Below are 15,340 nucleotides of genomic sequence, written 5' to 3'. Positions count from 1 at the left end.
GGAGAAGAGAAGGGCTGTAGCTTGGTGAAAGAGCACCTGCTTGGCATGCAAAAAGTAAAAGTTTAATTGCTAGCATCTCTGCATAGAGCAGGGAAAGGTCCTGGCCTGAAACCCCCAAGAGTTGCTGTCAGTCAGTGTAGACCATACGAAGATAGATGTGCTAATCTTTTTAGTTAGTAGAAATCATTCATTCATTCATTCATTCTATTTCTATACCGCCCTTCCAAAAATGGCTCAGGGCGGTATACACAGAAAAACAACAAACAAACAAGATAGAACCCTGTCCCCGAGGGCTCACAATCTAAAAAGAAACATAAGACAGACACCAGCAACAGTCACTGGAGGTACATATCAGTTTCATATGTTCAAAGATACCTATGAGAAGGGCCATAGCTCAGGAGCAGAGCAGCTGTTTTGTAAACAGAAGGCTCCAAAGTCCTATACTACCATCTCTAAGAACAGGGAAAGACTCCTGCCTGGGAGCTGCTGCCAGTCAGAGTAGTAAAATGCTGAATTAGATGGAGGACCAATGGTCTAACTCCATAAAAGGCAGCTTCCTGTGTTCCACTCTGTGTCTGGGAGATTTGCGGCTGTAGTCCTGCCTTCTCCCAATCAGCTTGCACTGGAGGGGTGGGGCAGGTAGTTTTGCATTGAGATTAGGTCACTGAGCAACTCCCACCAAGAGCCAAGGCCGAATTTCCTGCTCTCAGAGGAAGATGCCCATTGCTTCACTGGTCAGGGCTTGACTCCTTCCAGTCAGAAGACTCACACAGATCACATCTGATGCAGAAATACAAGGGGGTGGAGTCTCCTATGGTGACAAGTAATTCTTCAGACCAAACAATGTGTGACATGAAATGTGTCATTAGCCCCAGTGGGTTTCATTTTTCTTTTGTCAATAGCTGTCATATGGGGAGCCCCAAACTGAGTGAGGAATGCAGCATGGGAGAGGGGAACTTTAACCCATTTCCCCTGCCATGGTCGCAATCCAGATCACCCGCCTGGCCCAGCTATTTGCCATTGGAGCCAATCTGAGCTCTCCTCCTAGGGCAAATAACTGTGTGAAGGGAGGAGCACAATCTCAGTTAAGACCATGGTGTGGGTGAAGGGTTAATCCCCATCTCCCCACAATCTCAATCCAGATCACTTCCCCGCTGTCAGGGTTAACAACACCTTTAAAGTCACTTATAGTTTGGCTTTTGCTCTCACACACTCCAAGAGTAAATATTTTGTGCCAACCTCAGGTATCACACGTTTAAAAAAGACCTTTTAAAAGTGGGGCCTACTGCAAGACTTGGCAAATCCCAGGCATCAGGGATCCATGGCACCTAGAAGTTTAACTGTGGTGCCTCGACTAGGATATTTAGAGGCAGAGGTGTTTAATAAAAATTTTATTTGTCCTAGGCAGTCATGTTCCTGTTCTAAGTATGCTCTGTTCTAAATATATCTGTTCTAAGTATGTTACCTGTAAAGAGGATAAAGAGAAGCCCCCCTTTTATAGCCCCTCAAACACACACAATGTCCATCAAGTCTGGTAATTTTGTTAAGCATCCATTGTCTGGCTCCTAAATTTTTGGCCTGCTCCTAGATCCAAAAGAAATATGTCAAGGCCTGGCCTTCTGTGTTAACTTCCTCCCTGTGCTAAACCAGCACCCTGCCTGTCCATTAGACCAGTCCAGAATTGCATGTGCTGGACCTTGACGATATCATCAATATTTACGATGATCATAACCACCTGAAGACATGCTGCCTTGGGCAAGGAAGGATAGGGCAATCCTTAGGGAACGGGGCCATAGCACAGAGGTAGAGCATCAGCTTTGAATGCAGAAGATCCTGGGTTCAATCCCCAACATCTCCAGGAGCACTTCCAGTTTGGGCTTTTAGCCTGGAATGGACGGTGCGCATTTGCACATTGGCTGGATTTGAGCCGAAGTCCGTGTGAGATATTGGGGAGAGCTTCACATGGAATTCAGGTTTTTCATTGTGTGCTGCCACTAGAGCAGGGCTGCTCAACTTCGGCCCTCCTGCAGATGTTGGCCTACAGTTCCCATAATCCCTGGCTATTGGCCACTGTGGCTGGGGATTATGGGAGTTGTAGTTCAAAAACAGCTGGGGGGGCCTACGTTGAGCAGGCCTGCACTAGAGCCTAGTCCAGTTTATGTCCGGGGTAAAAAAAAATCTACCTTTTGAGGGGTTTTTTTTTTTGGACAAATTTGAACTTGCAGTAAAGCCTCACAGTAAACCTGTGGTAAACCCTGTTATCTGGAAAAGCCACAGGTAGGGCTGGGAAAGACTCCTGTCTGAAACCCTGGCGAGCTGGTGCCAGTCAGTGTAGACAATATTGACCTCTGTCAGGGGAAGATGTAAGGTTTCTGGGAACTACCTCCCCCCCCCTTTTTTTTTTTGGCCAGAGTCTTGGGAGCTACTAGCACAAAATAGTGGCTTGGGGAGACAGAGCCAGTCACAAAATGGTGGCTTGAGAAGACAGAGTCAGTCACAAAATAGCAGTGTGTACAAAAATGTACATCAACAGAATAAGATATTTAACATTCAAACCCCTCAATTTCCAGATAATTTTGCTGCAAGACAGGAGGGTAAAGCTGCCATGCCCCTTGAAATTCCAGGTTCCACCTGGATTTTAAGCATCTCACCCAGATTGCTTAGACCACCCAGATTTACCCAGATTTCAGCTCTCTCTTTCTTTTTTTTTTAAAGGAAAGGGAAAAGGGGAGGGGGGAGCTAAGCTCTAGCCCTTGTAGAAGCAGAATTATGGAGCAAAACGTGCAGTCACTATTCTGCTCAAACATTATTTTCAAGCCAATTTACATAATATGCAAATTAGGCACCTGGATTTGGAAAGCCAGAATATGGCAACCTTACAGGAGGGGCGCAAAAGAGGCTGCTTAATGGGAGAAAAAACTGTAGAGAAATTAATGGGAGATAAAGTTGAAGCAACCCTGCTCACTCAAAAAGAGATGGATGAAAAAATGGCGCAGCCATGCCTCCACTCAGCCAGCCAATCAGATTTGCAGTAATGGCTGGAAGGGAAAGGAGGGAGAAGCTGGTCCAAACTCCTGGACAGCTACTTCAGATAAGCCTGGGAGCTACCACTAGCTCCTGAGCTACCTAATGCTCACCTCTGACCTAGATGGACCAATGATAGATAGATAAACTTTATTGCGGTCTTTGACCAGTACAGAAACATGAAGAAAAAACACAGTGTAATCCACGTACAGTATAACAACAGCATAGCTTTACGAATATACAGTGGCATGATAAATTATTCCACTACAGTGGTCATTAGTTGTTGTTATATATTCATTGGCTATTAAACCAAATTAACATGGGCTTGATGATCTGATAAAAGAAATAAAGCATAAGAACATAAGAACAGCCCTGCTGGATCTAGTCCAGCATCCCGTTTCACACAATGGCCCACCAGATGCCACTGGAAGCCTACAACAGGAGTTGAGGACATGCCCTCTCTCCTGCAGTTACTCCCCTGCAACTGGTACTCAGAGGTATCCTGCATTTGAGGCTGGAGGTGGCCCTCCAACTAGTAACCATTGATAGACCTCTCCTCCATGAAGTTATCCAAGCCCCTCTTAAAGCCATCCAGGTTATTGGCTATCACCACATCTTGTGGCAGAGAATTCCACAAGTTGATTATGCATTGTGTGAAAAAATACTTCTGTTTGCTGGTCCTAAATTTCCTGGCAATCAATTTCATGGGATGACCCCTGGTATACTTCATCTCCTCTGCCAGGTAGATCCTTAACCAAAGGTAAAATTAGTGATTCACGCAAATCCCTGTAAAAGTTACAATATAATAAAACATGACCTACGTCCTCTATGGCCTGTGTACTACAGGGGCAGTAGCATTCAGAGTAGAGAGTCCCACCATATCTGCCATATAGCACTGCTGAGGGCAACACATCAAAGTGGGCCAACGCAAATGCTCTGCAATAATGGGAAACTATTAGGGCTACTTTTGGTTGAAATAGTTTCAAAGCCACTGGGACATATCGCCCTCCCTTGGTATAATAGTAAGACATGATGGCCGAGGCACTCCTCTGTGCTGCTTGTGAAACATAATCTAGGTGTGCATCTCTTCAACCTGAAGGGTGAAAAGCTATTCCTAGATAGTTAAAACAATAGACCTGGGCTATTTTGTTACCATTGATGTACCAACCATTGTCTTAACTCTCTTGGCAAAGGTCATTATTTTCGTCTTTTGGTAGTTTATCAACAACTTTTCCTCCTCACTAGATGGACCAGTGGAGTTACTCATTACAAGGCAGCTTCATATGTAAATCTTTGAAGCCCTCCAAACAAGATGAGGAGGCCAAGGCCCCAATTCTGAGCCACTTTGAGTAGGAAAGCAAGCCTCTTGTGCTGTGCCTCTCGTTCAACGGGCAGAGAAATGTAACTAGGAGCCCCGGGAAGCAATGAATGATATAGGAAATGATACGTACTTAGGCCTGGTCTACGTATAGACCTCTGAGGTGCTAACATGGGTTGTACCACTTCAGATTACATCCGTGGGGTGGGGGGGGGAGAGAGATCATGTTTTTAAATATTCTCCAGAAAAACCAACCTGCAAATAGAATTCTAGCACAGATTAGGTCCCTTTTCCTGGCTGTGCTAGCTTTTTGTGCTTACAGGGAGGTTCTGTGTTGTTGTTTTGTTTACCCAAGAACACTCGATGGCACAACTGTGACTGCACTATGAAGTGGTACAGACTGTTCCAGCACCTGAGGATATTATCACCTCATTCTGCCATGCAGGTAGCCCAGGCCTTAAAATGCTGAAAGGGGGTATAAGACAACATGGAATCTTCCACTCTGCTACCATTCACCCTGGAGTGCCACTGTCACCTTCTGCTCTGCCGCCAACCAAGGGATGTTTATATGTGTCACTGCAGTACAATCCATATGTGTGGAGGAGGAATGAGGCTCTCCTCTTTCTGGTACAAAGATCCACCAAGAGCTGGCTTTAGAGATGTTGACTCGGTTTTAATTTGAGCCAGAGCTCTGCTCCAGAACCTGCTTTTGATGACAGAGCTCAAAACTAGTTTAAAAAACTGGAGCACTTCAGACAGCCAATCAAGACCTTCATGGTAGGGTCTGATGATATGTTGATATGAGGGTTGCAAGCTTTAATTGATTTAATCAGCATATTCTTTAACCAAAGCTTTAATCAGAGATTCAAATTCCCCCTCCCCAACTGATCTGGGGGGTTGACTGAAAGACTGGACATGCCACCAGGCAGACCTCACACGCACACAGCCATACTGGCTTCCTCTTCCTTCTGCCAAGTGTATTGCAAAAGAAATTTGAAGATGGCTCTTACGTTCAACTGGTATCTAAAGCAACAGGCAACTTCCCATTCAAAGTGAAACTAAGATGGCTTTTCTATCAACAACAATCACACACACACACACACACACAAAACCACCCACTGAAGCTGATAGTGCTTAGATGGCAATCATACTAGGCACATCCTTTATATTTCTTGTACGATGGGTCTTGAACTTGTTTTTCGCTTCTGCCTCTGGTGAGCTATTACTATGGAAATGTTCCATAATCCCATGTTTGATGGAGGGAGGGGAGATTAAAAATGACATTGTGTATGTATGCAGATGTTTGTATATGTCTATTCATTTGTTAATTGATAGACTTAATATGTCATGTTTATAGGGAATAGAAGGGAGAGGGTGGGTCAGTTAGTGGTGGGAACAGGAGGTTTCATCAATTCTTTGTTGTTATTGTAACTACTGAAAAAAATGCAATAAAATCTAAAAAGTACAAAAAATAATTTTAAAGCAATCTCTGAATTAAAAATATCCTTCTAACAGTTGATTCTTCTAACTTCTTGCAAGTTGATAGCCCTAGCTGATACCCCTTGCCAGTGACATGCTATTGTTGGGTGCAGAGCCTTTGCTGGGATCACACCTCGATGGAGGTATTTCTCCTCCCTCCTTGCTAACCCTTGTGAACAGTGGGCTGCACAGAGCTGCATATAGATGGAAACAACTTGTGGCATGCTATCTGTTCACACAGGTTTTCTTATACCAGGAGTTGCTTGGGGCCCCGTTGTCATGGAGTCCCTACCAGTATTTGGGTATTCCTTCAAGTATGGATCACATGAAGTATGGCTCATACATGACCTCTGCTTAGGAGTCAATTTATATCCTTGCTGTTATAAAACAGCAAGGAAATTGACTCCTAAGCAGAGGTCTTGTATAATCCATCCTTCATTTACACTCCAAAGTTCCATGTGATAGGCTGAATAAAAGACAAGAAGATTGCAAGATGAAACAAGACCTCGCCATATAGGCCTTCCTCTACGATTCAGAAGTAGCAGCCAGCTCTCTCACACACACGGGCTTTGGAGCAGGGTTTTCAAGCAGACTTGAACCCTAGGATCTCTCCTTCAATAACTTAATTTACGGTTGGAACCCGCTGCCACAAGATGTGGTGATGGCCACTCACTTTGAAAGCTTTGATTGACAGCTATTATCCATGATAGCTGAATGGAACATCCATGTTCAGCGGCTGTATACATTTGAAAACCCAACAACTGGAAATGGTTGTTGCTTTCATGTAGCTGTTTGTGGGCTTTCCAGAAGCATTTGGCTGGTCACTCCAGGACGCTGGACTAGATACATGTTTGGTCTGATCCACCAAGGTTCTTCGGACGTTCTTAAACCAGCCAATGATCATGAATACGAATATGAGATGCTGCTTTATTCCTGATTATTCCTATATGCTGCTTTATTCCTGATTATTATCCCCCCTCTCTGCAATTCCTGATGTCCACCTAATGTAGATGATGACTTCTGAGCCATGACTTTGGATACCTCTCCCAGGTTCTGCCCAGTGCCTTGTATCAGGGCTTGACAAATCCCAGGTGCCTGGAAGCCATGGCGCCTAGAAATGTAACCGTAGTGCTTAGATTAGGAGATTCAGAGGTAGAGTTATTGAATAAACTCTTTCTTTGTCCCAGCAAAGAATTTTGCTGTTTCAGTTTGTTTCTGTTCTAAATATACTTGTAAAGGGGAGAAGCCCATTTACCCTTCCCCTCCACAACATCCACCATTAAACCAGGTAATTTTGAAAAGTGCCCATTGTCTGGCTCCCAAATTTTGGGGCTGGCTCCTAGATTTTTTTTTTTAAATTGTCAAGGCCTGCTTTACATAACCTTGATGCAAAAGAATTCTTGGTAGCTAGGGAAAGAAGCCAGGCAGAGATCACTGCTCTGGCCAGCCTCCGGTTCAGCCTCCCAGGATTCAATTCAATGAGCTGCACACTTCACTCGTGGTGGAAACTTGCAGGCACTGCTGCACATCCTTGGAGACAGCCCAGGCCTGAAATCTCCTTCTGCTTAATGTGCTTTCCGTTTTTTGTACGAAAGGAGGGCGCAGCACCCAGCGTTACAAGCATTCGGCAGCAAATGGACAACACCTAGGGCTTGGGAGAAGATGGAGGAGAGGCAGGGAGGTTTCCTAGGATCAGAGGCTATAGACAAGGGTGGCCAACCTGAGGCCCGCCAGCTGTTGTTGTTAGACTACTACTCCCAGCATCCCCAGATGAAATGTATTGTAGCTGAGGATGATGGGAGCTGTAGTCCAACAGCAGCTGGAGAACCCCAAGCTGGCCATTTATTCTCCATACATCAATCCCTCCCAGCGAACAATGGCAGACAACATGCCTGCTGATCAGACAATACTAGGTTGCTTCAACAAGTGGGCCAAGCTATGTGCTACAGGAGAAGGCAACGCAAGGCCAGCTTTCAGGATCACGGCAACTCTGTCCAGCTTCAAATGTGGCAAATATCATCTTATGCCTGGCCTAACACTCATTCCCTAGTCTCCCTAAAAGCCAGTATCCCCCACCCCACAATCTCTCTCTCTCTCACACACACACACACACATCCAGCATCCTGTCAATGACAGTGACAATCCTCAGTGCTCCAGAGATGCCCTCAGTACAGCTATGTTTTTCTACCTTCCTGAATGTCTACAGACAATTAGCCCTATTCACACATTCCATTTGCTATTCATACAGCAGTAGATGCAATCTGTGCTCTACATTCTCAAGAGGTCCAATCCTTGCATGGGCTTTAAAACGAATGCATGCTCGGTCATTCACACACAAAGGTGTACTTGCCTAGACACATGTACGTGCACATAGCATCACGCATGAATCGCTCTAGAGTGTGGTTGTCTTGGAATCCAGCAAAATGGGATGTGTCTCTATATACAGAAGCAATGCCACTCAGGCCACCCACCATCACCACAAGGCCAACTGTATGCCTATGTCAATTGTGATCCATAGTGTGGTGGTGGCAGCAATGATTTTATAATCCCAGGTCCTTAGAATCTGACCCTTCAACCTAAACATTTAAATATTTTGTTAGCTCAGCATGGGGCAGGCGCATCTATTTACTGATGTTTTTACTTTTGTATCCTACACTTCCTCTAAGGAGCTCTCATCTGCCTCCCCCTATCCTTCCAATGACCCTGTGGGGAAGGATCATTAGCCTGACCAATAATGAATGCCCAGTCTTGTCCTCCTTTGTGAACGAGAGGGGATTTGAACCTGGGTCTTCATGGTCTAAGCCCCGCAGCTACTAGACCATGCGGAGGGTGGGTAATGTGGGTTAATATGTGCAGAGTCCTATCCTGGCACTGCATTGTATTGAATCGGACTGGCTGATCATGAGCCCCTGTCCGGATCTTTGGACCTATCAGGCATCCACCTAGCCACCTGGGAGCCCATCCTCCTCCTCTTTCTGGCTCTAATTTCGTTGGGAAAGGAAGAGGGAGACTTTCAACCTCCACATTTCCCATAGCAACTGGTCCTTCCCATATGATGGAACCCAGCAAACTCTTGGGAATGATGCCCAGGATGCCTTTGATCCTTGTAAGGTGTTTGGGGAGGGGGTGGGGGAGAGCCAATCAGCAGAGACACCACTTGGGCAGAAGGCAGGAGGAGGGGCTGGAGAGGAACAGATGGTGAAAGAGCAGCTCCCCTTAATTTGTGTCAGAGACCTCTTTTTTTTCTAGAGACAACCAGCCGAGGTGGGATGGAGTGTCAGAAGCTGAGGTTTCACATCAGATGTGTTATTCCCTTTACTACCACCAGCCAGACATAAATGGGTTCATTAATAATCCCTCCTTCGCCCCCAGCGTTTCATAAAAGCGATGCTGAGCAAAAAGCAAGGGAAGCAGAATGGATTCCTTTCCCCCCCTTTCCTGAAAGATCAAGGTACCTTAGCATCTCCCCCTCTGTTGAATGGTCAGAAGGAGGAATGGTCTCTTTCAACCCCACCCTTCCCCCCTTTCCCCCCTAAATGTTGCACTAGAAATAAAAGGGGGAGGGAGCATGGGGAGGATCCCAAACACTGACAAGGTCTACATGATATCAGCTGCCTCTAATGCCATTAAAACCACATTTGCACAGGCAGATAGTGACTCCCTTGATTCACAGGTTCTGTTCCCAGCCACAGTGGAAGGCCAGTTCTGTCAAAAGCAGAATCAAACCCTCTCCACCAGGCTTTCTGGTGTGAGTGTTTTGCTGTACTCCTCTGGAGCAGAATCTTCCTCTTCCTTTCAGCGTGCAAAAAAACCCCCATAAAACAAAACACACCACAAACAAAACATGACACAACCCTCTTCCTGTTCATTCGTCAAGGGCCTAGAGAGAGAAGATAAACATTTACCATAGGCCTTGCAAAATCAAGGCCTAAATGAGAAATCCTAAAAGGGGAAGGTGCCCCACCTTGTCAAGGAGATTAGGCCTCATTCTTACCAACAGCAGATGAGGTGGTACACCTGTGTCTGGACTATACCATTTCAGACAGCAGGTAGAAGCTCACATGACTGAATGCTCTCTTTTTTTTTTTAAGGTCCTGCATATAGAAAGCTAGCACATGAAGAAAGATATGTGAGGTCTAGTTTTCTCTGGACAGGATTCTCTCCTCTCTCTCCTCACCCCTTTCTTTTTGTACGGAGGAACTTCCCATCACACAGGTTCTCACTCGAAGTGTGAAGTAGCACAGTGCAGACAAGGTTTGCCTCCTCATCTGCTGCTTATGAGAACCAGGCCAAGGGGTTAGATTCTGGCTTGGAGAAGTGAGGACAGCTACAAGCAGCAACTGAGCTCCCACATCCCGACCCAGCAACAGGTCCTCCCAGAACCCAGTTGACCCTTACACTAGTGTCATTGTCTCCAAAGGCCTACCTGGATGGGGGCCGTGCTGAAGTGGATCTTGCGGTTGGGGGTAGGCTCTTCCTCGTCTGACAGCCCAGGGATCTCCATGCAGCTGGATTCTGGCGCGTACAGTCCATCAGCATCCTCGTCTTCATCGAGCCCACTCCCTCCCGAATCCTCCCCCAACCCACTATAGGCACTGATGTCCACAAGGTCAGCCTCAGAGAAGTCCTCCTTCTTGGACTCATCGCAAAGGTCATTCTCCTCAGGTCCCTCAGCTTTGACCGCCTCCTCGCAGTAAGCATCTGCCAACGGGTCTGGCGTTTCTAGGTGTCTCTCGCCACCCAGCCCGCCATTTTCCAAGGCCGCGTGCACCGTTACCTCAGCCTGGATCACTTCGGCCCTGGCAGTGTCAGACCCTTTGGAGGCGGCCTTGCTGTGCTCCTCTGCGATGGCCGCCGCGACGGCCACCTCCGCTGCCTCAAATTCCTGCTCCGAGTCCCCGCTCTCCTCAACTTCCACAGGCTTGATCTTGTGCACCTCTTGGACCTTCTGGGGACGTAGGCCCGCATTACTGTCCTTGTCGCCTGTTTTCACGGCTCCAGGCCCACTGGCGGGAAGTTTGGTTTGGATTTTGTCAGCCTCTGGCAGCCTGCCTCTCGCCTGGAGAGCAGGCCCATCACTACTCCTTGCCTCCACCTTGGCACCTTCTGGAGTCTGGAGGAAAACCCTGGACCTTTTGCTGATGATCTTGGAGTTGAGGGGCCCAACTCGGCCGGGGGCTTTATGCAGGTTGTTCCTCAGGTCGGCCTTCTCAAAGACAGCACTGAGCTGGCTGACGGTGGGCGACACAGCCTCCGTGTCCAGCTTGTCCAGTGACTCAGTACTCCCATTGAATCGCACCACAACGTCCAGCTTCCTGTCCTGAAAGCCACCCCTCTCCTTCCTCAGGAGGAGCTTGTTGGTGGTCTCCTTCTCCTGGAGGCTCCTCTCGAAGATCTTCCGTGTCTCCTGGAGCTTGGACAGGGGCTTGTCAGGCTTGGAGTCGAAGCGGCTCACCCGCTCGGACACGCTGGTGCCCAGCTTCAGCAATGCACTGTGGTCTACATTCTCATTCAGGCTGCTGGCCCTGGGCAAGGACAACCGGACGGGCTTCTCCTTCATCTTGGCCAGGTCGACTGACCCCTCGCCTGGTGGCGCCGTGGTGCCCATCTGCAGGAACATGTTCTTGATCCGGTGGACGTTGGAACCATACTTTTTGTTCCTGGCTTTCTTGGCTTCCTCGCTGTCAGGATTACCAAGGGCATCCTTTGTGGCTTTCAGGGCTTGGATGCCGGCTTCGTAGGCGTTCCGGTGAGGGGAGGCACTCCTCAAGCTTCCGCTGCCGTTGCCGCCACCACCGCTGCTGCTGCTACTGCTGCTGCCGCCAGGACTAGAATGGGGCTCAGTCTTCATCATGGTTCAGCAAATCTTCTGGTGTCGCTGACACCACATAGCCCCGTGGTGCTTCCTCCTGGCTGTCTCTTTCCCCACCACCACCACTACCACCTCTGTCTCTGTCTCTCTCTCCTCTAGAGCTGCCTGCTTCTTCTACGATGAGCTGCAGAAGACTCACATCGCGAGAGAGACAGGCGGGGTGGGGGGGTGAGGGGGGGGCGCCTCGGCTAGTACAAGAAGGGGCTAGGCACACTGTACATCTATAATACGGCTTTCATTGTGTCAGGGAAATGTGGTCAGTGGGGGCGGCGGAGAGAAAAGGGGAAAGAGGTCCAAGCGGGCTCTCTTACCAATGGTAGGAGGCAGATCCTCCAAAGGGCTTGGATTAGCTCAGGCCCACTCCTGCCGGCTGATCGGATGTGTTACACCTCTCCTTCATCCCCTCCTCCTCCTCTATTTCTGTTCTTCCTCCCCTGGTCGCTTTGGCTCTCGCTGTCTCTCTTTTGCAGCCCGATGATGGAGACCAAAACGCTTCTGCAAACAGCACAGCCAGTCGCTCCTTAAAAAAAAAAAAAAAGGGGGGGGGGGTTTGAGGGAAAATTCCCGCTGGGTCTTAAAGAGATCGTTCTCCACGTCCACCCCCTTTCTGCTGTGGCAGAAAGGAAGCAAAAGCGGCAGTGACACGTTCTTCCTCCGCCCCCCCTCCGGCCATAAAAGAGTAAAACCCACTGAACTCATCAACCCAATTGCTAAAAGGGAGGGAGGGAGAGAGAGAGCGAGGGGAGGGGAGGGGTGGGGAGGAAACCACGGCCATCCTCTTTCTCTCTCGCGCCGATGAATTATTAAAAAATAATGACAAACAATGTAATCCAACCCCTGCCTCGTGGCGGCGGCTTTCACGCCTCTCTGGGCCTTTGGTAAAACGGTCGCTGCTCCGAATCGGAGGAGCCTGCCCCAGGGCCGACCCAAGACGTTTGGCCATGCCAAGGAGCTACGCCGCGCAGTCGGAGAAGTGCAAGTCCCGTTGCAATGTCACCGAGGATGTTTGGGCCCCACGGCCCTCTTGTCTCGGGAGCTCTTTGGCGGTATTGCAACGGAGCCTGCAACGTACTTGCAAGCTGCTCCGCAGCGGGCTCCTAAACATATTACAGGGGCAAAACGCGGCAAAGGAAGATCCAGCCGTGGGGAAAGGGTCCACCCCTAATATTCGAAGGCATCCGCTGAGAGTGGAACAGATTTGTATTGCAGGGTCTGTACATTTATGAAACAGTAGGGCAGCAGTATCATGTAGCCCATGAAACGGTTCGATTCATTCATTGTTAACTGGTTTTGTTGTCGGGGCCCAATTAATCAGGTTGATGTTTTAAAAATATGTGCAGTACCCGTCGTTATTATAACAAACTTGGCACACATTCTAAAAGAGGTGGTCTCACTTTTCTTTCGCACAAGAAGGAATATATATTTTAAGATGATACCCGGTCCAACGCCTGGGTCCATCATCTAAATAAAATAGGCTTCTTGATCCAAAACTATTGGTTTTACTCATATGCACATTTATGCAGATGTCGCCAGCAAATTAATCAGCTAAGACTTGTACAATTAGTCAACTTTTAAAAAAATAGTGACAAGAACTATAGAACCATAATTATGCTTGCATGAAACTTTGTTAGTGAAAAGTCAAAATCTAGTTTGTACAAGTACAGTTCCAAAGAACTTGGAACTATAGGCTACACCCAAGGTGCTGTTTATATTATACTGAAACAGCTATGGCTACATTATCACTGTCCACTCTCAACAGCTGTAGCTGAAGTTAGTTCAAAACTGGTACAAATGCATGTTTTCAATGCTTTAGCATAAACATTACATTGCTGGTTGTTTCCTATAGTGCTGACATGCAGAGAAAAGAAGCACCAGCACAGCAAGAGAACAACCTAACAGAACTTTCCAACTGCACTGGTGCAGTGCGAAAGTGGCAATTTTTTACACCCTCCGCAGGAAGCCCTCTATGCCACCCAAAAATATGTCCCAGAGGCTGCGTAACTCTCAGGGACATATTCACAGGTGGCATAGAGAGGACTTCCTGGGGAAAGGGAGTCAAAAACTGCCACTTCCCTGCTGCACCAGTGCAGTTAGTGGGAAGTTCTATTCGGCAGCTCTCACTGCATTGGTGCTTCCTTGCTTTGTATGTCAGCATAACTGGGGCACTAATTGCTTCCCCCCACTATAGTGATACTTAACATCTGTATAAAACTCTTGAGTGTTCAGAGTGCGTTGAATACATTAACTTGTTGCAGTCCTTACAACAGGCCTGCTCAACCCACGCTCCCCAGCTATTTTTGGACTACAACTCCCAGAATCCCCAGCCACAGTGGCCACTAGTCAGGGATTATGGGAGTTGTAGTTGCAATACCGCAACATCTGCAGGAGGGCTGATGTTGAGCAGCCCTGCCTTACAACAACCCTCTAAGGCAGAGATTCCCAACCTTAAGTCCCCAGATGTTGTTGGAATACAGCTTCCATCATCCCCATCCACAATGGCTTTTGGATGATGGAAATTGTAGTCCAACAACATCCGGGGACCCAAAGTTGGGAATTCCTGCTCTAAGTTGAATATTTATTACCCACATATTGCGGCTGGGGTGGGAGGAGGTGATGCTGAGAGGGAGGGGCTTGCCTAAGGCCCACTAATGAGTTTACGGTAGAGGCAAAATTTGAAACCAGGAAGCCTTGATTTACAGTTAATCTTCTTAGCCACTACACTTCACCAGCTCTCCAGCCAGGTTTGTAGCTGGCAGGGCATTTTAAGGTAAGGAGAGGCTGGGGGACACTAAGGACAAACCCAGAACATAAATGCAAGTGGTCTCATCTGTGTGAAGGTATTGAACTGTATTGAATATCAATACAATAAATTTAGTTTAATAAAAATTTAGTGGAAGAGAGGTGGGCATGTGGTCGTGAGCATGAATTGCCCCCTTTGCTAAGCAGGGACTGCCTTGGTTTGCATTTGGATGGGTGACTATATGTGATCACTGCAAAATATTCCCTCAGGGGATGGGGCCACTGCTCCATAGTAGAACATCTGCTTTGCATGCAGGAGATCCCAGGTTCAATCCCCGGAATCTCCAGGTAGATCTGAGAAAGACTCCTGTCTGAAACCTCGGAGAGTGGCAGCCAGTCAGTGTAGACAGTGCAGAGCTCGATGGTCCAATAGCCTGACTCAGTATAAGACAGCTTCCTATGTTCCTATAAAACATTAAAAATACTGCTTTTTAAATCATACTTTTCAGTTATCCAATCAGCCAGAAGAACATTGTGAGGCAGGAACAACTTTGCCCCCCATAGCTACAGCCCATTTTTTTTCTTTCATCCTTCTCAACAACCCTGCAAGGTAGGCCATGTTATCCTCAACTTGTGCCAATGTGAAAGCAAACCATATGATAAACACAAGGGCTGTAGTGCAGTGGAAGGGCACATATTTTGCATGCTGGAGGTCTCAGAGGCCATCCCTGGTATCTCCAGGCAGAGCTGGGAAAACACTCTGAAAACCAGGAGAGCCCCTGCCAGCCCGTGCAGCCAATGCTAAGCTAGTTCGACCAGCGGTCGGGCTGAGTGGCAGCTTCCAATCTCTATGGTGAGCTGACTCACTGAACAGCACACAGCCACACCTGAAGTCTCTTTTGTGTGAA

General features: G+C 47.6%; 1 protein-coding gene across 1 annotated transcript in view; it reads right to left on the bottom strand.

Annotated features, from left to right (window-relative positions):
* Positions 1-12,213, bottom strand: part of PPP1R9B (protein phosphatase 1 regulatory subunit 9B) — a 90,458-nt gene extending 78,245 nt beyond the window's left edge. Inside the window, exon 1 of the mRNA XM_053264861.1 lies at positions 10,248-12,213. Within this exon, the coding sequence (XP_053120836.1) occupies positions 10,248-11,675 (1,428 nt within the window). The 5' untranslated portion in view covers positions 11,676-12,213. The remainder of the gene's footprint in view (positions 1-10,247) is intronic.
* Between the last annotated feature and the right edge of the window lie 3,127 nt (positions 12,214-15,340).

Source organism: Hemicordylus capensis, chromosome 6 (assembly GCF_027244095.1).
Source record: "Hemicordylus capensis ecotype Gifberg chromosome 6, rHemCap1.1.pri, whole genome shotgun sequence".
Taxonomy (NCBI): Eukaryota; Metazoa; Chordata; class Lepidosauria; order Squamata; family Cordylidae; genus Hemicordylus; species Hemicordylus capensis.
The sequence above is the reverse complement of the archived record's forward strand: the minus strand, read 5'-3'. Positions and strand labels throughout refer to the sequence as shown.